We start from the raw sequence: 25,717 nt of genomic DNA, 5'->3' as shown, positions 1-25,717 counted from the left end.
AGAAACTAAACCCTCCATTCTGTCTCAGCTCTGACTGAATCCCCATCTTCGTCTGTATCTCAGACACAGGAACTAATTATCCATTAGCAGCTCGTCTGCAAGCCTCACATTCTTTATGAGGGACCCCTTTAAGACGGGAGGGACAGAAAAACAAGAGCTGATTTATTGTCGTTGTTACTCAGAGTATAATTGGTCTATTAAATTGATTGCCTGCAGAGCAGAGCTGTGCTCAGTGACGATGAAATGGTGTTTTCAGTCGAGCTGGTGAAGGCGTCTGTCCAGCAGCAGCAGAGTGTGATTTTAGACATTTTCCTGGCTGTCTCTCTCCATCTGAATAGAGAGACCCCCCACAGAGTCAGGGTATTAATCATTCAGCAGACAGCTCTGTAACACAGGTCTAATGATGCCTCCATGTTGACACTGTTAGCATCTCACCTATCATCTCCTCTGTTTGATGTCTTCACTAAAACTCTTCAAACAGAGTCTCCTCACGTACCTATCGAGTTGATGCTTGATTGAATAAGATTTACCTCCACTTTATTGGAGAAAACAAGCTGATACACTCTGTCCTGTTTGCTGTGAGCAGCTGAGGATTACTGTGCTGAGGAGAAAGACATATTGCAAAGGCAGGAGAAGAAGTGCTTTCTCTTCTGGGAATCATGATGGATATAGAGGTGGATGTGTGAGAGCAGAAGGGCAGGGACTCTTTCCTGAAGGTTTAGACAGGGAGTAACACGGCTGCCCTGACAGCGGAGTTCATCCCGCCGTTAAACCCTGCTGAGGGAGAGTCTGCTCAGTCTTACTGATGAGAGACAGCCGGAGCTGTGATTACAGACCGCAGAGCCTCCGGGGCTTCTTCCTCCTGTTTCATTCTGTAACACAGCAGGGATGGAGGGGTGAACCACCAGTTTTATCCTTAAGGTGTGTGGTTTTATCTGGGTAGAATACCTGCAAACACTCTGTATGCAGAGGTTAAGGTGTCTCTGCAGGCACATGCAAAACACACGGCAAATATTGCAATTCCAACAAACGCTCATCTGCATTATGACATTTAGAGCCACAACTGTAACAGATTAAGACAGCAAATGAAATGCATGCAAATGATAAGCAATAAACCAAAGGCGTCTTTGAAGCCAACGTCTCCCTCCCTTCAGGAGCAAAGCGAGCAGCAGGAATAATATCCCATATCAATATTTCCCAAAATACAGCTGATAACTAATAACTACGTTTCAATAAAGGACACTACTGGGATTAAATCAGTGTATGATAACGGGTGTTACAACTGATATTTATCGCTTCATTTATCCATTATTTTTAACAGCCTTTGCTTTATATTTCCTGGTTTTCGAGCTAAGAGCACCTGAGAATATTTTCTTTAAACTGTAATTAATGAATAGCTTGTATTGCATTATACACACCTTTTCAAACACCTAAATATTTCTAATTATGTATTGCAATCTTGCAAACAAAAAGGAGAAATAGTCCACACGTGTGCTCAATACTCACTCGTTATCCTGCATGATTATAGACAAATTAATAATAATAATGTTCATTTTATCCTTACTGACATCACTATCATTTATCATGGTTATTTATCAGTGTAAATAGCTAAAGAATATTAATGCACTTACACATTTAACTGCACATTTCTGTGTCAGTGTGGGAGAGAAACTAAAATAACAGACTCTCCAATAGTCATTTTAAACTGCAATAGGTGTTGAGAAATACTGGAATAATGCAGAAACATCCACAGAAATTATGCATTTTAAAGATACATTTGCAGATCTGTAGCTTTTAGAGATTACAACGAAGATTCAGAGGAAAGAGTCTCACTGTTACTGCATTTGTGCTGAAGTACAAGACCGTATCTCTCCTCTTATTAATAATGGAAGTATATTAAAGTCAGTAGCAGAGAAATGGAGAGACGTCCCTCCGGTCTCAGTGGTCGTTAATTAAGGTTTCAATGGCGGTTTCATTTTCCTCCTTATCATCTCGCCTGTGGCTCTCTCTCTAATTGTCCTGCTGTGGCTAAAAAGAAGACTTTTGCTGTGTGTCCCAGCCACACACACTCTGCTTTCTAAGTGTACTACAGGGGTTATTATGGAGGTGAGGATTGTTTTTCTGGGATAAATCAGGTGCCTGATGTATAAGAAACCTCTCTACTGTGGTGTAGAAACACTGATATTGTCTTGAAACAAGAGCAATGACATGAGTCCTCAGTGGCCTCTGGTACCGTAGATCCATCTTCATCTTAGTTTGGACAGCCTTGAGTTTGACAGCTTTGTGCGAGGTTGACATATCAGACAAAGCATCGTGTAAGAGCGATGCAGTTTGATGCTTTCGCTGTCATTCTGTGTTTCATGCATCGGGGCAGAGAAGGACAGGGAGTCATTTATACTTTATTAAAAAAGAGAAAGACAGATAAAAATAAGTGGTATTAGTAATAATCCCGCAGTGTAGGAATACTCCGTTAAAAGTTAAAGTCCTGCATTCAAAATGTGACTGAATACTCAATTCTGATTGGTCAATTGGGAGCTTCCAGAGGTCTTTTAATTTCCACTAATGGACCGTTGCTAAGTAGAACAGACTGTTGCTAAGGAGAACAGACCGTTGCTAAGTAGAACAGACTGTTGCTAAGGAGAACAGACCGTTGCTAAGGAGAACAAACCGTTGCTAAAGGTGAAGGGACTGTGCTGTCGTATCAATCCACAGAAGGAAGTCCGGTCAATTTTACCCTCAGCTGTGGAAATGTTGGTTTTCTCCATTAGAAAACTTAGTGGAATCCTTTTTAAATATACTTTTCATTAACGACAGCCTGGTATTATAATAATGATATAAAAATGACACTATTTTTGACCAAATTTTAGTGAAATAAAAGTAAAACGTACAACAAAATGGAAATTCTTGTACTCCGTTACTTTCCAATACTGAGGGAAAGTGATTAGCATTAGCCTCCTGGCTTTCTAGATGCCTTTTGTTCCGTCACATTGCTTCTGGTTCTGTGCATCTGAAGAGAAACAAAGGATAAGGAGGGACTTCTTCCTCTCCTTTACTTACAGGGACCCCCTCTTCTTCTTCACGCCTCATCTCCCTGAAACACAAGCACCGACCCTGCAGGAATGCATGGCGTCAAAAGAAGCAGATCACCGACCCACTGTGGTCCTCTGTCTGTCCTAACCACGACTCCCTAACCTCAGCAATGACACTGGGACACTTGTTTTAGTTAAGCATTTTATGAAGCATGCTAAGGCCTATTTGCTTTCTAATTGCAACTATGATGAGATAATCTATGTCACTCTCTGTAAATATGATGCTACAGCCATCATATACAGTGGTATGCAAAAGTTTGGGCACCCCTTAGGAAAACCACTGCATCAGTTTGTCACTTGCTGAGCTTTTGAAGCAGCAACTTCATTTTAACATATGTTATACCTTATGGTAACAGAAACATCTCAGTAGTGAAATAACTTTTATTGGTCAAACAGAAACATGTTTATGTGCATTCAAACAAAAATAGGCATGTGCATAAATTTGGGCACCCCTAAGAAATAATTCCATTAATATTTAGTATTGCCTCCTTTTGCTGCAATAACGGCCTGTAGACGCCTCCTGTAGCCACAGACAAGTCCCTTAAGCCTGGCAGGTGGTATTTTGGCCCATTCTTCCACACAAAACGTCTCCAGTTCAGTCAGGTTTCTTGGCCTCCGTGCATGGACAGCCTTCTTCAAATAAATCCATACATTTTCAATGATGTTAAGGTCTGGGGACTGGGATGGCCATTCCAGAACATTGTACCTGTGCTTCTGCATGAATTCCTTGGTGGATTTTGATCGGTGCTTAGGATCATTGTCCTGCTGAAAAATCCAACCCCGGCGTAGCTTCAACTTTGTGACTGACTCTAGAACATTCTTGTCAAGAATCTCCTGGTACTGTAAGGAATTCATGTGGCCCTCAACTTTAACAAGTTTTCCAGTACCTGTGCTAGCCACACAGCCCCATAACATGATAGATCCTCCACCAAATTTTACAGTGGGCAACAAGTTCTTTTCATTGAATGCAGTGTGTTTTTTTCGCCATGCATACCTGTTCATGTTATGACCAAATAACTCAATCTTGGTCTCATCTGACCACAGTATTTTGTTCCAAAATGCTTCTGGCTTGTCCAGATGTGCTTTTGCATACCTCATGCGACTCTTCTTGTGATTAACACTCAGGAAAGGCTTTTTGCACATCACCCTTCCAATGAGCTCTTCCTGGTGCAAAGTACGCTGGATTGTGGAACGGTGAACAACTACACCATCAGCAGCCAGATGTTGTTGTAGTTCTCTGGAGGTGGTCTGTGGCTTCTCTGTGACCATTTTCACCATCCTTCGCCTGTGCCTTTCCCCTATTTTTGTCGGCCTACCACATCTTTCCTTCACACGGACTGTTCCTGTGGCCTTCCATTTCACAACTACGTTTCTGACTGTGGAGACAGACAGTTTAAACCTGTCAGATAATTTTTTGTACCCTTCTCCTAATTTATAATGTTGGATTATCTTAGCTTTCAGGTCAGTGGAGAGTTGTTTTGAGGTCCCCATCTTGCCACTCCCTAAGAAAGAACCTAGGCCAGGCACAGCCAGCTATTACCTATGTTAAATAGCCTTTTTCATGATTGGTTCCACCTGTCTTTGTAATTGAAGGTCTAATGAGCTAATCAAAGCAATTTTGTGCAGCAACCTGTCAGCTATAAATCCGTACAGGTGTTGAAATGAATGCTATTTATAAGGGTGCCCAAACTTTTGCACATCCCATTTTTTGCATTTTATTTTATTATAATAAAACTATGTAATGCTACCCTAAGAATTTTGGTCTGGAAAACACTAAAACGTCTACATCTTTGTAGGAAAACAAATGTTGTTGCTGTGATCTTCTATTATAAAGGAAAAGCAAATTGTCATGAAATCTCAGAGGGGTGCCCAAACTTTTGCATACCACTGTAGTTAGCTTAGCTTAGCATAAAGGTGGTAAACAGGTGGAGATGCCAGCCTGGCGGTATCAAAAAGGAATAGAAACAACCTAGCATCTGAAGCTCATCTATTAACAAGTTATTGGTTAAACTGTGCAAATACTGCAGCTTTTGTTCCCTTTGGACACAGCTAGGCTAGCTGTCTCACCCTGTTTCAGTCTTTATGCTAAGCTAATGGTTTGCTTGCAGTACAGTAGCTACATATTTACCATACAGACATGAGAATGCTATCAAACAAGCTAAACTAGCTCTCAGCAAAGAAGGTAATAGGCTAGTATTCCCCTTCGTATTATCTTGACCTCCGACCCCTAAGTCTGTTCTGTGGTTAGCATGTGTTAGCCACCAGACCAAAGTCAACATTCCCTTTGTCCTTGCAGGGAACATATTACTGTACTAATGTTATTTTGTGTCCCCTGTTCCCAGGCTCCTGTCCTCCAGGCCTCCTGCCGTGTGAAAATGGCGGCTGCTTCACCCCGGGTCAGAGCTGTGACTTCACAGAGGACTGCAGCGACGGCTCTGATGAAAAGCATTGTGGGACTTCCTGCACCTTTGAGGATGGCCGCTGTGGCTGGAAGAGCTCCGTGGCCGACAACTTTGATTGGACGCTGGGGACGGGATCTGTGAAGAGCATCCGGCCTCCGTACGATCACACGCTGGGGGGCGAACGGGGTGCGTGTTCGAGATCTCCTTCATGCACTTTAACACAATGTTCAAAACCAAGGGGTGTGTGTGTGTGTGTGTGTGTGTGTGTGTGTGTGTGTGTGTGTGTGTGTGTGTGTGTGTGTGTGTGTGTGTGTGTGTGTGTGTGTGTGTGTGTGTGTGTGTGTGTGTGTGTGTGTGTGTGTGTGTGTGTGTGTGTGTGTGTGTGTGTGTGTGTGTGTGTGTGTGTTTAAAACGTACTATTTGCTCAGCACGCAACTGAGCTAACGTTAGGATTATAATACATGTTAATAACAAGTAGCTAGCTTGTTCAATTACTGTTATTAGACCCATTATTACACTGTTATTACCCCATTATTACACTGTTAGTAGACCCATTATTACACTGTTATTACCCCATTATTAGACTGTTATTAGACCCATTATTACACTGTTATTAGACCCATTATTACACTGTTATAACACTATAAGTACCACATGTTAGCCAGCTCCGTAGCATGTCGCTAGTTAACTCAGTTGTTATATCATCAGCTCAAGTTTACTTCTGTGGTCCGTGTTATGACCCTGGCTCAAGATATATATTTGAAGCCTAACCATTAAATAATATGAAATAGTCCACAGTCCTTTATAGACATTTACTAATGTCTACATCACGTAGGCTAACGTTAGCAAGTGTAAGCTAGCTTTAAACCGTCAAAGTTTGACCATTATAAAGGAAGTTCATTTCTGTTCTCCTCTTGGGATTTCCATCGAGTGCAGCCTCCCTTCTGGGGGGTTTTGTAGCATCACAGTAAATGAAACTGACTTCCAAATTTCCAACTGTTTAAACCCAGTCTGCTCGGCACCATGTTTAATTCATGAGTCAATCAATGAGCTTCTCCCCAGTGTGTCAGAGAGAGAGAGTGCAGCAGGTATTCTGCTCAGGTGATTGATGCACGGCTGTAAATCCATTATGCCGTGTGCATGGTGAAGAGCGAGACGCATGAATAAATAAACACGTGTGTACATTTCTAAAGTTATGCAGGTGCTGTGAGAGAAATATAATCCAGTACGCCTCCTGCATGTTTTTATTCATTGTGTTTCAAATGTAATTAGTTTTTAGTAATACAATTAAATACAGAAGTACGATATCAACTTCCAAATTGTTGAGTAGAAATAAACAGTAGCTTAAAATTAAAATATTTAGGTGAAAAATACCTCAAAATTCTACTTGAGTAAATGTAACACCCACAAAAATGTGCACTTACAGAGTTTAGCCCATTTGAAGCTACTGCACCAGCACTTACAGTAGTTTGTCTCATTAATGTGAAACATCTGCATTTTTTCTTTGTAGTTTTATGGTTTATTTCACGTATTGCTTTGGATCAAAGCATCAGCTAAATGTAACGTAATGAAAAAGAGCTTCCTCACATTCTCCCACGGTGTTGAAAGGCAGTGAGATGTGGGGAGATTTGCTCTAATTCCCTCTACCTCCATCCCCCTGCTCTCCTCTCTCCTCTCTCCAGGTCACTTCATCTACCTGTCGGCCACACCTGTCGGCCTGAAAGGTGACAAAGCTCACATCCGGAGCTCCGTTTGGAAGCAGTCCAGTGCCATCTGCAAGCTCTCCTTCTGGTACTACATTTCCAACAAGGCCTGGGGAACCATCCGCCTGCTGATCAAGGTAACCCCTCCGCACTTAATCATGAGAGGAAATGACACGTCTAACTAAAAGGAACCCTGCAGACCTGTCGCTTTCCATCAAGCAGGGTAATCATACTGTCTCTCAGTCGGAGAAATGTCTATTAAATCAGATTCATGAAGAGAGTGATCGCGTTATATTAGCCCAGCTGTCTACTGGTGTCAGTCTCTCTTGATATCACTTAGATCTTATTCTACATTTTCAAATGGTGATATGAAGATGTGACAGCTTCCTCCATCCTTATCAGGTTCAGAAAGTCTTCTGGACATTATTTAAGTCCCAGCTTTTGACGTTAAAGCAAAAAGAGCGACGTGCAAATTGATGCCAAGCATGCAGCTGGACTCAAAACTCCTTCCATGTTCAACATCTCAAAGAGTGTGTCCAACTGCATCCCAGAGGTCCGGACAGAAGCATGAGTGTGTACAGCGAGAACAGATTTCTGCACTTGCAATGTGCTTTGAGATGATTAATTCCACAACGTTTTATTGCAAAGATATATAAATTATTTTGGGAGATTTTAGAAAATGTCTCTTTCCTCTGGAGCTTCAGAAACACCTGCACAGGTTGGATAAATAAAGCAATAATAAATCATGTTAATTGCCTAAATTAATATATATAATAATATAATATAATATAATTATTAAAATCAGCTTCTAAATGATGATCTTCACAAGGCCAGCCATTGTTTAATATATACAGACAGTGAAGAAACAAAATAAATGATGTATCAATAATCATTTATAGACATGGAATTAAAGCAATGCTATTATTTTTTCTAGGTTTTTAGAAGACAATAAAAATGATAAAATATAAAAGCATTAAAAAATAATAGTATTTGAAGCAGATTTCAAATTAGATAAATATATTTCCCCGTTGTATTAGAAACCCTCTCTGTCTGCAGAAAGGCCTCCTCCTCCTCCTCCTGTTGCACCACTACCTGCAGCTGTTATCTGATTGGTTGCACGTCCAAAATTTCAGCAGTAAAAAAGGTCAAAGTTCAAGTACTTTGTAACTTCTGTCCCTCTGGAAAGGCTGATGGTGAATCCCAGATCTCGCTCCCTATCCGATGGGGTTACAGTTGAATCCTAGAGGTTGCATCCCCCCTTCTTCAGACCATCTGTGCACAAACCAGCCCTCCCAGTCTTCAAGAGGTTTTGCTTGTTATGCACGCCTGGTCGACTGTCAGGGATTAAGTTTTCTTTCTGCCATTGAGATTCTTGTAATTCACTGAGCCTCCATCCTGAGGCCTGTGCAGACTTCATTCAGCCTCAAGGTCGAGGTGCAGGACTGTGTGTGTGTGTGTGTGTGTGTGTGTGTGTGTGTGTGTGTGTGTGTGTGTGTGTGTGTGTGTGTGTGTGTGTGTGTGTGGGTGTGTGTGTGTGTGTGTGTGTGTGTGTGCACATTTGTCTCTCAGCACGACCCTAATTGTTAGTGTGTGTGCGCTGCAGAGGCTGCTTTATGCAATTTGCAAACAACGTCAGCAAGTTATCATGCGTGTGTGTGTGTGTGTGTGTGTGTGTGTGTGTGTGTGTGTGTGTGTGTGTGTGTGTGTGTGTGTGTGTGTGTGTGTGTGTGTGTGTGTGTGTGTGTGTGTGTGTGTGTGTGTGTGTGTGTGTGTGTGTGTGTGTGTGTGTGTGTGTGTGTGTGTGTGTTTTTCCTTCAAACAGCAAGAGCTTGGTCTCCCCTCCTTGCAGAGCTTGAATGTCATTATCCTTACATATAAAAGAATAATCTCAACACATTAAGTACCTGGACTGTCAACACTTGTACTCACACAGTTTTCTCATTTATATGTTAAAGATATTCATCTAATTGAGTCTAAAATGTTGAGAAGTGCTGAAACGTTTGGGCCTTTGGCCTTCTTGTCTAGAATCAGAAAGCTGTTGTAATTATTGAAGGAAATTACTTTAAAATGAAGCTCAGACGCTCCAGATAATCATGTGAATGGGTTCTTGATTTGAAGCATCGTTGATATCCTCACACCGGTGGCAGCACTTGACTAATCAGGAATGGATAGGATGAAATTCAAGCTGAAAGAGAAGCTAATTGGATTCCTCTTAGTAAACCCCGGATGATACAGTGTTAGCATCACACACTCCTCAGGCCGGATTGACATAAATCTGGATGCTGCCTTTTAATCGACGCTGCACAGTAACACGCTTATTAAAAGCCAGGGCTCCTAAAGCCGAGCAGAGCAGAGGAGAGGAGAGGAGGAACTTTAATGGGCTTTGACTGCAAAGGAGGGTCTGACTTTGCTCGCCCTTCTCTGGTTTTGGGAGGCATTACAGCAGCAGCTTTGACTGCAAGTTTATAGACCTATCGTGCAACTCCAGGACCCAGAAACCGTCGACCCGAGACCTTCCTTAAGAACTTTGAGTCCTGATCCTAATTGTACCGAGAGAGTTTGCCCTTCCTGAGATTGATTGCCGCCCTGAAGCTGGATTAATGACGAGACGTTATAGACTCGCAGTCCCTCTTTTAAAAAGACCAGAGGACAAGGAGGTCATTATGAGTCCTCGAGTTGTTAAAGCCTTTATATTAGACTCATGAACTTCAGGAGGATCGGTGTTTAAATCTGCTCTTTCCTCTATTAAACACTCAGTGGTTCAACCAGGAAACAGTCACTCTGTACCGACCTTTAGAGGGTTTAACAAACACTGCAGATGAACAAGATGTGTGTGTGTGTGTGTGTGTGTGTGTGTGTGTGTGTGTGTGTGTGTGTGTGTGTGTGTGTGTGTGTGTGTGTGTGTGTGTGTGTGTGTGTGTGTGTGTGTGTGTGTGTGTGTGTGTGTGTGTGTGTGTGTGTGTGTGTGTGTGTGTGTGTGTGTTTCCATAAAAAAGGGTGTTATTTAGATGCCTTTTCAGTCTCTATTACCGCCTCAGGTTGCTTACAGAAGACAAGGCTGAAAACATTCTGCATTATTGTTACAGAGAGGTGCAGGAATGAGTCCCCAACCCTGGGATGAGTCGGCATTTAACCACAGAGATTATTTTCTGCAGGAATAAAACATCATACGGAGAAGAGAGACAACTTTTGCACCACTTTCCTTTAAACAAATCCAAGGAGATGAACGAAACCACCTTGTTCATTCTTCTCTTGATACCTGTTCTCGAGCACATTGATTCCAGCTGAAGATGTAGACCTTTTTAAATATAAATTAAGTGCAAAAGTGTGGCTTACTCTTGGACTTTGGCTACTCAGGTCATACTGTATCTGCTCGAAGGTAGGGTCATCTTATTGTGTTTGCAAATGAGTCTAAATTGTCTCAATGCATCATATGGTGGTTAAACTTGGTCTACAGTATTGACGGTAACCTCTGCACCTTCATTAAGATGTAATAATGGACATAGAGAACAAGTAAAGGTGGAGTGTGTTGTTATAATCCAGCAAATATGAATCCTCTTCCTGTCCTCTAGCTGACCGTTGAGATCAAACATCAACATCTTCCTCCAGAACCTCAGACCCCACCTCTCACTCTTCCCCAATAACTTTGGAAGCTTCTCTTAAACGTGACTGATCTGACTTCAGAAGTCTCACTCTCGCTCACACACATCCACTGAAGCCTGTTTAAAGTCCCATTGGTTGTTCCAGAGCTGCATTAGTCATGATTTAGTGCTTGGCTTGCACCCTGGGAAAAAGACTCAGAGAGGAATACAGCCCGTCTGCTAATACGTTCCATATGTGGCATGAGAGAGAGCCATTAGCATAGCACGGGCTGGTTCAGAAAGCTGGGGTTTATGCTAACGAGACTTTAATGACTCACTGACACCCGTACGTGTTTCTGATCATCGTCCCTACTGTGTGATCTGATGTAAACAACAACATGATCTTCCAAGTATTTATTCCACTGTTACCCCCCCCCCCCCACACACACACACACACACACACACAGACGGAGAATGAGTTGTGGGTGGTGTGGAACAAAACGGGGCACCAAGGGAACAGATGGAACCGAGCCGAAGTCCCACTGAGGAACCTGAGGAACTTCCAGGTGATCTTCGAGGGGATCCGCTCCATGGACGTGAACGGGGGGGCTTCCCTGGACGACCTGGAGTTCAGAAACTGTTCCCCAGGTAGGTGATGAACTGTCCAGAGCCAAGTCTGCTGTGATTCGTCAACCTGCTTAGTGATGTCCCGCCACTTAACCTCTAGCCAATAGACTAGAAGCGCAGATTTTAGCCTCTGCAGACCATTTACATGCACCACAATCTATAGCAGACACCTTTAAATGTATTATAAGTGTCTTTTTGAAATCGTTTCACAGGTGATTCAGTATTTTTTTAAGCCGAGTTTAACTTTTAAAGTGAGATATGGACTGCTGAAACGCATGAATATTTCACTCAAAAGCTCAAATTAAAGTTGCTTTTTGTGTTGAACTCTGCACAAAGCAGCCTTTCTGCAGAAGTTTGAAGAGCGCTGATTACTTCCCCAGGTGGTGTAGAGAGATTTCTGGCTTTACACAAACTTTCCACTTCATTTTGGTACGATAAAACTTCAAGACGCTTCCCTTCTCTGCACTAATAACACCTCACACACACTGATGAGTCTCAGAAGAACAGAGGTTGATATTTAGACATTAAACAGACCTGGAACAAGGCCGGGATGTTTCTGCTTCTCTGCCAACACTCAGATATAAACACACAGAGTAACTGTCCTCCCCTACAGATACACTTTGCCTGCTTCTGTTCCCGTCTTCTCCTTCTTGTTTCAGACGCCGTGCAGCCCCTCAGTTGTCCGGCCCTCTCAGACTTTGTGTGTGACAGCGGACACTGCGTCGAGTCTCACCTGGTGTGTGACGGCAAGGCCGACTGTGCCGACGGGTCCGATGAGAAACACTGTGGTGAGAAAGAGCTGGAGACACTTGAGTCCATCCCATTCTCCCTCGTACTTATTAAATAGATGCTCATACTGGTTTATAATGCTCTTACTGGTCTGGCACCGTCACACCCCACTGATTTGCAGTCCTTTTATCTCCCTGTATGTTATTTATTTCAGGCATCTGTGACTTCAACATGGGTGCAGAGTGGTGGGAATACAGCTGTGGGTTTGACCAGGACTCTGAGGATGATTTTGATTGGATGATCGGTTGTCGCAGTGAGACTCCAGGAGCTGGACCTCCGAGTGACCACAGTCCTGGTCAGTGTGCTGCCTAACCTGTGTGTACCTTTGCACACACACACACACACACACACACACACTCACTCATGTGTTTCTACTCCTAGGCGGTGATGGGAACTTCCTGTACATACGCTCAGCCACTCAGAGGGAAGGAGACGTTGCCAAGGTGATGACCAGCCGTCCGTTTCCCGCCAGCATCGGCCTGTGTCGCCTGCGCTTCTGGTTCTTCATGCACGGCTCTGACAGGATGGGAGCGCTGAAGGTGATTAAACGTCCTGTGCGAGGGTTTGATATTGCACCATAGTCTGAGGCACATTTCCATAAATAAATCAAATATGTTTGTTTTGTTTGGTCTGTCACAGTAAACCTGAAAGCTTAATTTAGTTTTGACAGACTCACAGCTGCTGTCACTCACCTGAACCCCAAAGAGACACATGAAAGTCTGACAGGAAATAATCCATCACAGCCAGTCACCTCACAAACTTCACCATCATATCCATCCTCTCAGGTCTTATTTTAGCTGTCTTTGATAGCTGGGTTAATTATGAGACAACAAACAACAAGCACATTAAGAAAACAACAATAATTAAGTAGATGGATCCAAGACGTGCTATAAACACAACTGTGTTCTCCTTTAATATTTAACACAGTTCTAAGAAGAAATGCTCAAATACATTCTTATACTTTACAGGATTTGTTCATTATAAATCCCAATAAACTTCACTTATACTTGCTTATAGTAAATCACACATTGGTGTAATATGTATTTAAATTCAGCTTAAAAAAAGCTTATTTTATGAAAGCTTTAGAATGAACTTGGAGGCTAATTATCAAACTGAGGATGAAATCATTCAAATTGAACTTCTTTGACTTTTGGTATTTATTTATTTTTAATTTAAGTCTTACTGATTTATTTTATTTCCTGTCACCTAAAGTCTCCATGTTATTTCCCCCTCCCTCTGCAGGTCTTCACCTCCGGTCCCAGTGGCTCCAGTCTGCTGATGTGGGCCGCCACTGGTAACCACGGTAACCAGTGGAGGTACGCTAACGTTATCCTGTCCAACCCGGCGGCGTTCACAGTGACTTTCCAGGCGGAGGCGGGGGGGGACGTGTGGACAGACATCGCTCTGGATGACGTCTCGTTCACTGCAGAGTGCCGGGCAGGAGGTCTTTATATTCTCATTTCCTGTTCTTCCAGCACCTTCTCTGTTCCCTAACGTCCTCTGCGCTGGTTCCATCAGGATGAGTGTAGTGGTTTAATGGAGGCGTGTAGGTCCACATCAATCCAGTACCAAGGTGTAACAGGGGGCAATTAAAATATATACAGAAGCGTCATTAATGCGCTCTGAACATGTCAAATAGCCTAAAACAAGAACAAATAAAACATAGAAAATGAATAAAAACATTAAACATCCAAAGTGGTTTAAAATGAGGAAAGGAAATCAAAATGTATTTATATTTAAATCATTTCATTTCATCTATTTATTTATTTGTATTTGGTTAAATGTAGGTATTTATTTGTGTTTGGTTAAATGTAGGTATTTATTTGTATTTGGTTAAATGTAGGTATTTATTTGTATTTGGTTAAATGTAGGTATTTATTTGTATTTGGTTAAATGTAGGTATTTATTTGTGTTTGGTTAAATGTAGGTATTTATTTGTATTTGGTTAAATGTAGGTATTTATGTGTATTTAGTTAAATGTAGGTATTTATTTATTTGTATTTGGTTAAATGTAGGTATTTATTTGTATTTAGTTAAATGTAGGTATTTATTTATTTGTGTTTGGTTAAATGTAGGTATTTATTTATTTGTGTTTGGTTAAATGTAGGTATTTATTTATTTGTATTTGGTTAAATGTAGGTATTTATTTATTTGTGTTTGGTTAAATGTAGGTATTTATTTGTGTTTGGTTAAATGTAGGTATGTATTTATTTGTATTTGGTTAAATGTAGGTATTTATTTATTTGTGTTTGGTTAAATGTAGGTATTTATTTGTATTTGGTTAAATGTAGGTATGTATTTATTTGTATTTGGTTAAATGTAGGTATTTATTTATTTGTGTTTGGTTAAATGTAGGTATTTATTTGTATTTGGTTAAATGTAGGTATTTATTTATTTGTATTTGGTTAAATGTAGGTATTTATTTATTTGTGTTTGGTTAAATGTAGGTATTTATTTGTATTTGGTTAAATGTAGGTATGTATTTATTTGTATTTAGTTAAATGTAGGTATTTATTTATTTGTATTTGGTTAAATGTAGGTATTTATTTATTTGTATTTGGTTAAATGTAGGTATTTATTTGTATTTGGTTAAATGTAGGTATTTATTTATTTGTGTTTGGTTAAATGTAGGTATTTATTTATTTGTGTTTGGTTAAATGTAGGTATTTATTTATTTGTGTTTGGTTAAATGTAGGTATTTATTTATTTGTATTTGGTTAAATGTAGGTATTTATTTATTTGTGTTTGGTTAAATGTAGGTATTTATTTATTGTGTTTGGTTAAATGTAGGTATTTATTTGTATTTGGTTAAATGTAGGTATTTATTTATTTGTATTTAGGTTAAATGTAGGTATTTATTTGTATTTGGTTAAATGTAGGTATTTATTTATTTGTATTTGGTTAAATGTAGGTATTTATTTATGTGTATTTGGTTAAATGTAGGTATTTATTTGTATTTGGTTAAATGTAGGTATTTATGTGTATTTGGTTAAATGTAGGTATTTATTTGTATTTAGTTAAATGTAGGTATTTATGTGTATTTGGTTAAATGTAGGTATTTATGTGTATTTGGTTAAATGTAGGTATTTATTTGTATTTAGTTAAATGTAGGTATTTATGTGTATTTGGTTAAATGTAGGTATTTATTTGTATTTGGTTAAATGTAGGTATTTATGTGTATTTGGTTAAATGTAGGTATTTATGTGTATTTGGTTAAATGTAGGTATTTATTTGTATTTGGTTAAATGTAGGTATTTATGTGTATTTGGTTAAATGTAGGTATTTATGTGTATTTGGTTAAATGTAGGTATTTATGTGTATTTGGTTAAATGTAGGTATTTATGTGTATTTGGTTAAATGTAGGTATTTATTTATTTATGTTTGGTTAAATGTAGGTATTTATTTGTATTTAGTTAAATGTAGGTATTTATTTATGTTTTCAGTTCATATTTATTTTATTCATTTCAGAGTTTATTTTTATTTGAAAATGAAAAATCTCTGGAAAGTCCAAATTGACCAATCGGATTCTGGTATTCCACTAAGCTGTGTAAACAGTGTGTTATAAATCCGCCTCTGAAAGTGGTTCAACATGTCCTCCCTCAGGGCCAGTTACCCCCCAGCCTCTGACCTGTGCTTGGGACCAGTACCAGTGCTTATACTCCCACCAGTGCATCCCTGCGAGCTGGAGGTGTGATGGAGATCTGGACTGTACCGATCAGTCTGATGAAGAGGAGTGTCCCGCTGTGGTCCCTGGGACTCTTCCTCCTCAGGATCAGTGTTACGCCGGACAGTTTCAGTGTTCGAATGCCGTCTGTCTGCCGACCGTCCTGCGCTGCGACGGCGTCTCCGACTGTCCCGACGGGGAGGACGAGAACAGCTGCCGTGAGTAAACATGTCTCCACTTACGTTGTCCCTTGATCAGAGTCCTCCCTAGCAACAGTCTGCTGTCCTTAGCAATGGTCTGCTCTCCTTAGCAACGGTCTGCTGTCCTTAGCAACGGTCTCTCTGAGAAAAATAGCTGACCTTTGGAAAATGCAAGCTGTAGCATGTATGTGTGCATGTCAAGTAGGGCTATTATGCCTTTGAAACCAGTGGTGGAAAGGTACATTTACTCATGTAGAAGTACATTTTGAGGTGTTTTATTTGAGTATTTGAAAATATTGTACTCACTACATTTATTTGAGAAGATGTGTTACTACTAACAAGCTAGCGAGCAAAATGTAGCTGTCTATGGAGGAACTGGTGGTTCACATTTAAAATGATACCTCCTTTTATATCCTACAGTTAAACTTGCAGTTTCTTTGGCAGGTAAAGGTTGCAAGTATGCTTTAACTGGAAGACCATGTCTCTCATATCTGACCCTCTCCCTGTTCCTGCCTCGTCTCTCCTCCAGCGGTGCTGCAGTGCTTGCTGGGAGAGCTGCTGTGTGACAGTGGTCCTGGGTGTATTCCTCTTCAGAAACGCTGTGACGGATCTGCAGACTGTCAGCCGTTCCTCTCTGATGAGTCCAGCTGCGACGGTAACCTGCTCTCACAGACCTTCCCTTCACGCTGCTTCCTGTTATTAACCACGGTCCAGTTTATGATCCCTGGACTTTGAAGACAGAGCAGCTACACTGCGGGGATCCGATAGTCACATTGCATTTTCTATTCAGTACACACCTTTTCTATTCCCTATATATCACACACTCAGTTGGACTCCGTTTTTCAGCCTCATGGTTTCTGCCAGACCCTTTAAAACCTATTCCCAGTAAAAGACATTCAGCCAAGCCGGAGCTCCTTTATCCACAGGACTCTCAAACATCAGGCACATGGTCAGAGGGAGGAATATTCTCCATCTCCGCTGTGCAGCAGGGAGAAAGGAGCTGTTTTGGAGTGGTTCAATGAGCTTTGAGGTTAATGCATGACACCGTTTCCCCTGGTAACATCATTTCATCTCCAGGAGTCAGGGTGGAAACATGAGATGCGTCAGTGATGGTGTGTTTGTGTCTCTGCAGAATGCCCTCCTCAGTACTGCCTGAATCAGGGCTCCTGCTACTCAGGGAGGAACGGACCTGTTTGTATGTAAGCTCACCCTCACACACATTTTAAATCATGCAACACACACTCATAACCATGCACCAACAAAGCATCCTGTCTGCCTCCTCCCCTCTCTCTGTGCTGGACTTTAAACATGGGAATCCCATCAGTCCTGTTTCTCTCCTTGGAAAAAGACACGCTCGGTGGAGCATGTGGGAATCTGTTTATCCCTGCAGATTAACCAGCCGCCGTTCATCCAGCGGCACAGAGGATCCTCCGTTCAATATTTAACCAAATGATCCTGCAGGATAGACCGCGAAACTCTCCAAACACACACTTCCGACACTCTGCAGGAGGCTTAGAGTTGTTAGAAAGTTCACAGTGAGACAGTTGGGAATAAAAGTGCAGTTATGAGGAATTCAGTTTCATGTCCATGTTGGTATTCAGCCTCCTCCGGTTTGATCCCTTCTCTCCCCAAAGCCTCCAGAGCGTCCTCCTCATTATATACTATAACAGGACCTACAGTCCCTGCTCAGGGGGGGTGTGGAGCCTCTGTTCCAGTGTTGATAGCATCCTGGCTCCTCAGACCCCCCCGGGCAGCATTGTGAGGACAGGAGTGTCTCTCAACATGTTCCCTGAAGCCTCGGCATGATAATGACTGTCAGTGTGTTCCACATTAGAAGCTCAATGTCGCTGCTGATGCTGAACAGATGTGGGCTTAGATTTGAGGAGAGGAAGTTGTTTTCTGTCCCAGAGATGCAGCTCTCTGGACGGAAAGACTGTTTGCTATCCGGCTGTTTTGCTGTGCTTTGTGCCAAGATGTTGTGAGAGAAAATGTGTGTTACTTAATATTTGAAACACTGATTTGCTCAATCTTTTCCTGTTGGTCTCAGGTGTTTTCCAGGCTGGACAGGAAACCGCTGCCATGTGAAGGAGAAGCCGGCCTTATCCACCGTGACACCTGAACCAGAGGACACCCAGCTGGGTACTAAAGAAGACAAACCTCCCGCTCTATAAACCTGCCTCTGGATTTATGTACTGGCTCCTTGCATGCCCTGTTAATGAAATATCCCTCCGTCTTGTTTAGACTCTGTTTATGTTGGCATCGGCATTGGGCTGCTGCTGCTGGTAGCCGGACTCTCCGTCTGCACGCTGGTTTTACTAAGGAAGAGATGCTGCCCAGCGTGAGCTCTACATACGATAATATCCTCTTCTTACTGGTGATGATGATGTCTTTAATACGTGTGTTTTTCTCCACAGAAAGCCGAACAACTACGGCGTGATGGACAACCAAAGCTGTGGCTGGAGAGCAGAGGTCAGAGAACCGTCCAATCAATCATCAGCACGTTCTGTCCCGACAACATGAAGGTTCTCTGCTTCACAAATCTAATTTCTCCACCGCACAAATTCAATAAGAGGCTCTAACAGAGGAGGAGGTCACCGAGCCGTTCTACTGGACCACATTTTTGATTTAGAGTTATTGATTTTGTGGGATTTTGTGTGTGTTTTACACTGTTTACACACTGTAGTGCATACACAGCAGCTACTCCAGACCTGCAGCACAGCTTAATGATGCACACTTGGACACAAAAGGGCGTACATTAGTTGTACACATCACTGCAACAGGCTGCCTGCTGTCAGCTCGGTCTGATAAGTGATGCATCTGCTAAATTACATTCTTTAAGTTGCAATAAACATCAAATATCACAACCTCTGCTTGTAATTAACACGGTAAACACACTGTCTGCTTGCCTATTGCATGCCAGGCTCATGTGTCTATGACTGTGTGTCCCTCAGCTCCCGTGCCCTGAGACACCAGGCTGTTGTCCCAGAGTTATTAACCCCAGCAGCAGCGGGGACGCTCGGGGGCTCTCCATCAGCGTTTACCCCTGGAAGAGGGAGGTGGAGGTAAAGTGTCCTGTTCACCTTTCAGAAGCTCACCTTAATAACTGTGCAGAAGTCAGTGACAGGATGTGAGTCTGATTGTGTCTCACAGCAGGGTTCCTCCTGGAGAGACGGCAAGCTGTCTTTCGCCAACCCGCTGTACAATTACCCCCCCGACAGCAAGAGCTCTAAAGCATAATGGACTTTACAGTAAAGACACTGCAGAGGATCAAATGAGTTTGTCTCGAGGTGGAATCAACCGAAGAGTGGAATAAAATGTGGATATTTTGCAAAGGAAGTATTTGAATGTGATCCTGATGCATTGCTTTTGCTGATTGACAACTAAGTGGTTAATTAGCTATATGATATCCCCCATGCATCTGGTAAATAAAACTTCTGCACACTGATTGATGCGTGTTGGGTTTAAATTGTGTCCAATATCAATACATTTAGTCTTAAAGCTAAAAGGAAACAGGTGAGTTGTGATATTCTGCAGGATTTCAGAGGGTGAAATCACTAAGAAATACAAGGAAATGCTTTAACAAATGGTTAGAAGAGGTAGGAAAAGATATACCTAGTTAATAAAGGCATTAGAAAACTAATAGAAAAGCCATTTTGTGTAGCACTTTATCAAGACGTGTGCTCCATCGCTTTAATTTGCAGGAAGGATTGAGTGCACGGCAATAAAAGGGTTTGTAAAGTGCCGGCGAAACCAGAAACTGAGCAGAGAGACTCGCACAGCTTCTCAATGGAGCCCCGACTTCATTAGCGATCCTTTTTAATCCCTGTAAGTGCAAATAAAAGAGTTTGCCCCTGCTTTATTTGCAAATTAATATTCATTGCCAGTCAGCGTTCTGCAGCTGAACTAACCAGCGCGGAGCAGATGGCTCGTAAACGGCTCAGTTATAAATGTGACATGTGTAGCTCTGGATGTTTCAGCTGTATCTCATCATAGAGGCCGTCAAATGACCTTCTCTTGTCTGACAGTTTATAGCAGGATTTATAAGAGCAGCCCATGTTCTGTGGAGTGAAATGTGTGAAAAATGGAACATATATATGAAGCTAAACAGCAAACAGCCAGATAGCTTAGCATATATAGCCAGGCTAGCGCTTTCCCCCAGTTTTCAGTATGCTATACGACTAACAGTCATTTAGCTTAGCATGGAGAACCAGACTAACTATGTCCCATTGTCTCAGCATCTTTACTAAACAGCTAGAAGCCAGTTAGCTTAGCACAGAGAGCCAGGCTAGCTCTTTCCCCTTGTATCTATGCTAAGCTAACTGGCAGCTAACTGTTCAGCATAGATACTGAAAACATGAGGAATCAGCTAGCCTGGATCTGTTCAGAAAAAGTGGTATAAATTAAGGCAGAAAGCATAAAAACACATATGCAAACTCTTCTAGAAATCCTATTAGGAAAAATAATTATATCCAGTGTTGCATAAAGATTGTCTTCACTGAATCATTGTACGTTGTTGCTCCTGATTGGATTTTCAGGACATTTGGAAACTGATGTGTCACAGTTGCATTGTTGTAAGGTCACGTATTACGCTGATATCTTCCACGATATTAAATACATTTAGATTTAACCAATAAAAACCTGTGGAGCGTGGGATTAGCATTTGAAGCCCGACTGATTAGCCCAAAATGTCTAATTCTATCATTCTTTTGCTGCTTTATTGTCCATTTATCCACCTTTTCTAGATTGTTATACTGATATATTTGTTGTTTTATATTGAGTCTCCATCCAATTTATAATAAATGTCAGTTACATATGTTGTTTGGTGCGAGTGAGGGCTCTGAAAGCACTGCACTTAGTCAAACTCACATCAAAAACACTCCCTTTACTTCATATCGGTTCAAGTTTGAATCATGAATCTTTAATATTCCAGCCGTGGACGAACACAATCTCCAGTGTCATTTCTGCTTAGTCTGGTTCTCCATCACTGTGGCGCCTGTGCTGAATCTGGAGGTGGATTCTGGGTCAGAGATGTATCAAACACAAGATCAATTTCAGCCCTTTAAGCTGCTGCATTGTTTAAAGTTTGAGCCCTCACTTCATTTCTTTCAACGCCTTCTCCTCTGACACGTTAAGCCTTATTCAACAAACAGAATATCTGCTATCTCGCTAGCTTTTGCCAGATTGGTGACTCCAAACAATGCAGTAAACTCCCTAATATGCGTTATATGGATAAACTAATCACATATTGGTAATCTAAATTGATAAAAAGGTGAATATAAAAGCTCAAAACCCCAGCTCAGCGTTTTCCCAGCCTCTACATCACTGTTTGTTTGTCTCTGACTCAACTGACTCAAAAAAAGCCTTCTCCACTAACAGGCCGCCATGCACACAATGCCCGCCTGCTGACTGAATGTGCATCAGTGTGTTTTGTCCCCGGCTGGACTGTTTTCTGGTAGCTTCGTTATTGGAGCCGTTGAATGGCGCACCGGAGAGCTATAGTCATATGAAGCCAGCCTTTTGTCCGGGTGTTGTTGTTTGTAAAGGCAGCGTTAGTCAGCTTTTCTCACCGGAGCTATTGTTGGTTAATCACCGAGTCCATCTAAAGGTCACTGTTTGGTTAGTGAAAGGATCCTGTAGAAATCACAGCCTGTAAGGACCCAGAATAACAGCTGATTCTCTCACAGCTTGGCCACCCCCCTGCAGCTCAGGTTATTCAGCCAGGTCAAGGTGAAGTTCCGCTCTCTGTAATGATAGAATTGTTTTCCTGTCCTCTACGGCTGAGTGTCGGGGAAATGGTCTGGTTCTTCTCTTTGTATTCAGTGACAACCATTCAGGAAGACGAAGCAGTTCTGGGGAAGTAGTCCTCGCTGAGCTGGATTTGTTTCTCAAATGCATCCTGTAGTACAGCAAAAAGAATCAATCTTAATGGGTGTTTTACTGTATGCATTGTGTACAACCAACTCATTCTTCAACCAAAGCTTCTCTTTACCATGTATAAGCCATTCAATCTGTATAATCTACCCATGGGAAACTAACTGGGTATCCTAACATGCATGGTGGTGGAGGTATTATGGGGTGTACGAGTGCAGTAGTAGAGGAAGAAGTACTGGTGACATCATGGTGTTCAGTAACTCATCCTGCTAACATACAAGACTAGTATTGTGTGGTTTAGAGTCCCAAATGCTTTCCATTTTAACATGTTTATAAAGACACAAAAAAGCTCTGAAGAAGTTCCTGAATTGTGACTTCCCTAAAGACAAAAAGACATAAATCAACACCAAAATCACAGAAACAGATCCAGTGGTTTCACATTCTGTGGTAAAATACTGATTCCTCGGTTGGAAATTATGGCTTTCTTTCAAAATGGTGGAACAAGGTGATTATAGCAGCAGACTATGATGATTGAAGGGCTTGGAAAGCGTTGCAGAAAAGGAAAAATAAAGAATATAAATGCATTGGAGTGAATGGAGGATGCTTTCCCAGCCTCCGGACTAAACCCCATTTTATTGTAACACTTGACTGCTTGATTTAAAGGCTGTCAATCTCCTTTGTATGGGGGATATACATCACTGAGCTGTATATTTTTATATCCACCCAGGTGGGATTGTGTGCGGTTGCTGTATAAATGTTTGATATACGTCCCTTTTGACTGTGTGTGTTTTGAGCTATGGGAGAAAATGTGATACTATCATGGCGCTGTCAGCAGATATTTTTCGGCCTTATGATGTTGGAAATGTGGAATATTTTGGAGGGAAGTGAAAGAAGAAGCATGCAGTTTGTGCAGAAATGTGAGGAGTTTTTACATAATCTCTGAGAATAAAGAGCTGAGTCAAACACAGACAGTTAGAGCCTTAAATGTGCATTTTTACGTTGTATGTTAACAGGGATATTCTGATCCCTATAAGGGCAAAAGAAACCCATATCATTTAATGTATTAATCAAACTTTTATGATATGATGTGGTGATGGGGGATGTTCACCGTATGTTGGGCCCTTTCTTTGCTTTTATTTACTTACAAATAAACATCAAACTAGCTTTTAGCTTTTCATAATGAACCCAAACAACCATCTGGATTAACGTGATACTGAGGGAATGAAAAAAAAGATTATTGGGTAGGTTTTGCAGTTATAATATCCTTTCTACTTGATTTCTAAACTGAATTAAGTCTCGTACTGATGTGATCTGCTTTATTTTTGAAGTCCTGAGGTGTAAACATGGATGGATTTTGTCACATTTAATTTTTAACTACATTTATTATGCTAGTCTGCTATTTAGATAGCAAATGTTGGCTATTTAGCTACTTTGCAAACGTTATCTACAAGCTAACTAGCTAACGTTTGCTATTTATCTAACAAGCTAACGTTTGCTATCTATCTTACAAGCTAACTAGTGAACTTTAGCTTGACAGCTAAGAAGCTAACTAGCTAATGTTTGCTATTAGTCTAACAAGCTAACTAGTGAACTTTAGCTTTACAGCTAAGAAGCTAACTAGCTAACGTTTGCTATTAGTCTAACAAGCTAACTAGTGAACTTTAGCTTTACAGCTAAGAAGCTAACTAGCTAACGTTTGGTATTAGTCTAACAAGCTAACTAGCTCATGTTTGCTATCTATCTTACAAGCTAAGTAGCGAACGTTAGCATTATAGCTAAGACTCATGTTTGCTATTAGTCTAACAACCTTACTAGCTAACGTTTGCTAATAAGCTAACTAGCTAGAGTTAGCTTTATAGCTAAAAGCCCTCAACATAATTCTACCAAAATCTAATTTGTGGCTTTTACAATTTGAATTTGGTAATATTTAATATTCTATTGTTAAACTTGCAGTTTCTTTGGCAAGTTAACGTTCATTGAAGTAAGGTAGCCTATCATTACCAGTATCACCATACCTGCAGTATTTATTGTGTAGAAATAAATCACTCTGTAATAAACCAGATTTATTTTAGTGGCAGGTGAATAATAATAATAATCAAGGGGGACAGTAATTACTAAAGTGATTTCTATCGATTGATCTGTTTGCATTTGGCCGTGCTTTGTTCAGAATGATTGTGCTCCCATGTTTGGATGACTTGAATTCCCTCTGAATATGTTGTAAAATCCATTTAGCACAGGCAACTCATAGCAATGTTCATTATGAATGTGCAGCGGGAGCTTCCTCTCTCCGTCTAGATGTTCCATGTCTTGTGGTGCAGCATTGAGAGTCTTAATTGGACCGAGCATGTGGTGCGTGTTACCCCTCCTGTGCAGAATGAGCACAAACCAAGCACTGAGGGGGAAAAGAAATAAAATAAATGTTCCCTCACATGAGAGGTTTTCAATCTGCTGAGGAAGCACAACCAATGAAGAGAAAGAGAAGACGTTTATTGGATGTTTTCATCCCATCAACCTAGCATCGTTACACCAGCCTTATTCTTCATTCTTTATTCAGGATGTTCCTTAGGAGAATTGCTTATGGAACAACATGACTTTGATGGGTCTTTCTGCTGCAGAAACTCACTAATACTATTCCAAAAGGGATGGATTTTCACATGTGATTGGTACTTTTTATGTACCTTAAACACATCTTTCCTGGTTTTTGTTTCAGGATTTTAACAGGAAGTTCTCTCAGATCCAACGGACACCAAACATCTCGACGTAGGATGAGAAACCAGACATTTTCTGCTTATATATTACTTTTCAGCTATGGAAATACACAATATAAAACATGAGATATGTCCTTATTGGTGTAACAGCATGGCTGTACTGTAGAGTCTATTTTTTGGCTAAATTAAATGGTCACCATCTGCTTTTTTACATGTTGGATTTCAAGAAGATGTAAGGGAAACAGTGTGAAATGTGTTTTATAGTTTAGGATTCGGGTTATTACCTTCCACCTGAAGAGGGCGCCCTCTCAGCTCAATCACCTGTCAGAGGAGCTGAGAGAGGGAGAAAAGAAAGTAAAAAAGGGCCCAAAATAACACAATCTTGACTTGAAAATGTTAAATATAGCATATCATGTAACCTTTATGTTTGATAAATCCTTTTTAACTCACAAAAACAAATCCCTGAGGAATGAGTCCTGCTGGTTTTACCTCTTTATTCTGCAGAAGCAAGTCAAAAAAGGATGTGCAAATTGCAATTTTTCATCGTTAAAAGTGCAAATGATGTCCCTAAGGAAGAAGAGGAAGGAGAAGGAGAACAACAACAACTAGGAGCAAAAAGAGGGCCACACTGAGCATCAAACAGGAGAAGAAGCCATTGGCTGCGAGGAGGTGATGACGGAACTCACACACGCGCACACACACTCCGCACCTCCTGCCTGGTTGATGGCAGCAGCGGATCGGAGCTGGATTTAAAGCTTTAAACTTTTTCCTTCCTCCTCTTATTTTCGGTTTGTTTCTGGAGGTGGAGACCTTTTACGCGTGTGGCGCGCGGAGGAACACACACACGGATCCGCGCAGAGAAAGCTTTCACACGGAGGGTACGGAGGATTGTTCGGGGGCTCTGTGCACACGGACGCCGGGACTCTGAGGCAGGAACACCGGGACTAAGTGAGGACATGTCGGCTGTGAGGACCGTGCAGCTGTTGGTGGTTGGACTGGTTTTGGTTTTGCAGTTTGTGAGGAAAACTGAGAGCACCGAGAACAACAAAGGTAAGAAAACACACTAACACACACACTGCTGCA

At 41.3% G+C, this 25,717-nt stretch overlaps 2 protein-coding genes and 1 long non-coding RNA gene across 7 annotated transcripts in view; 2 read left to right on the top strand and 1 right to left on the bottom strand.

Annotated features, from left to right (window-relative positions):
* malrd1 (MAM and LDL receptor class A domain containing 1) overlaps positions 1-19,493 on the top strand; it is a 33,619-nt gene extending 14,126 nt beyond the window's left edge. The window contains exons 19-33 of one of the 2 annotated variants that reach the window (XM_063912301.1): positions 5,432-5,677; positions 7,174-7,331; positions 11,243-11,423; positions 12,062-12,190; positions 12,346-12,486; positions 12,573-12,730; positions 13,434-13,635; positions 15,795-16,073; positions 16,585-16,710; positions 17,188-17,254; positions 18,103-18,194; positions 18,297-18,393; positions 18,470-18,524; positions 19,007-19,117; positions 19,209-19,493. In XM_063912301.1, the coding sequence (XP_063768371.1) occupies positions 5,432-5,677; positions 7,174-7,331; positions 11,243-11,423; positions 12,062-12,190; positions 12,346-12,486; positions 12,573-12,730; positions 13,434-13,635; positions 15,795-16,073; positions 16,585-16,710; positions 17,188-17,254; positions 18,103-18,194; positions 18,297-18,393; positions 18,470-18,524; positions 19,007-19,117; positions 19,209-19,292 (2,126 nt within the window). In that variant the 3' untranslated portion in view covers positions 19,293-19,493. Of the gene's footprint in view, positions 1-5,431; positions 5,678-7,173; positions 7,332-11,242; positions 11,424-12,061; positions 12,191-12,345; positions 12,487-12,572; positions 12,731-13,433; positions 13,636-15,794; positions 16,074-16,584; positions 16,711-17,187; positions 17,255-18,102; positions 18,195-18,296; positions 18,394-18,469; positions 18,525-19,006; positions 19,118-19,205 lie in introns of both variants that reach the window. The other variant, XM_063912300.1, reaches the window with a different exon arrangement.
* Positions 19,494-21,663: 2,170 nt separating this feature from the next.
* Positions 21,664-25,223, bottom strand: LOC134883763 (uncharacterized). The gene is made up of 3 exons (XR_010168328.1): positions 25,085-25,223; positions 24,919-24,967; positions 21,664-21,951 (listed from the first exon to the last, which is right to left on the bottom strand). It is a non-coding gene; the product is annotated as an uncharacterized LOC134883763 (long non-coding RNA).
* A 112-nt stretch (positions 25,224-25,335) lies between these two features.
* Positions 25,336-25,717, top strand: part of plxdc2b (plexin domain containing 2b) — a 52,032-nt gene continuing 51,650 nt past the window's right edge. For all 4 annotated transcript variants that reach the window (XM_063873995.1, XM_063873997.1, XM_063873996.1 and 1 more), the window contains exon 1: positions 25,336-25,684. In XM_063873995.1, the coding sequence (XP_063730065.1) occupies positions 25,591-25,684 (94 nt within the window). In that variant the 5' untranslated portion in view covers positions 25,336-25,590. The remainder of the gene's footprint in view (positions 25,685-25,717) is intronic.

Source organism: Eleginops maclovinus, chromosome 21, assembly GCF_036324505.1.
Source record: "Eleginops maclovinus isolate JMC-PN-2008 ecotype Puerto Natales chromosome 21, JC_Emac_rtc_rv5, whole genome shotgun sequence".
NCBI classification, from domain to species: Eukaryota; Metazoa; Chordata; class Actinopteri; order Perciformes; family Eleginopidae; genus Eleginops; species Eleginops maclovinus.
This window is presented reverse-complemented; position numbering and strand designations above follow the sequence as displayed.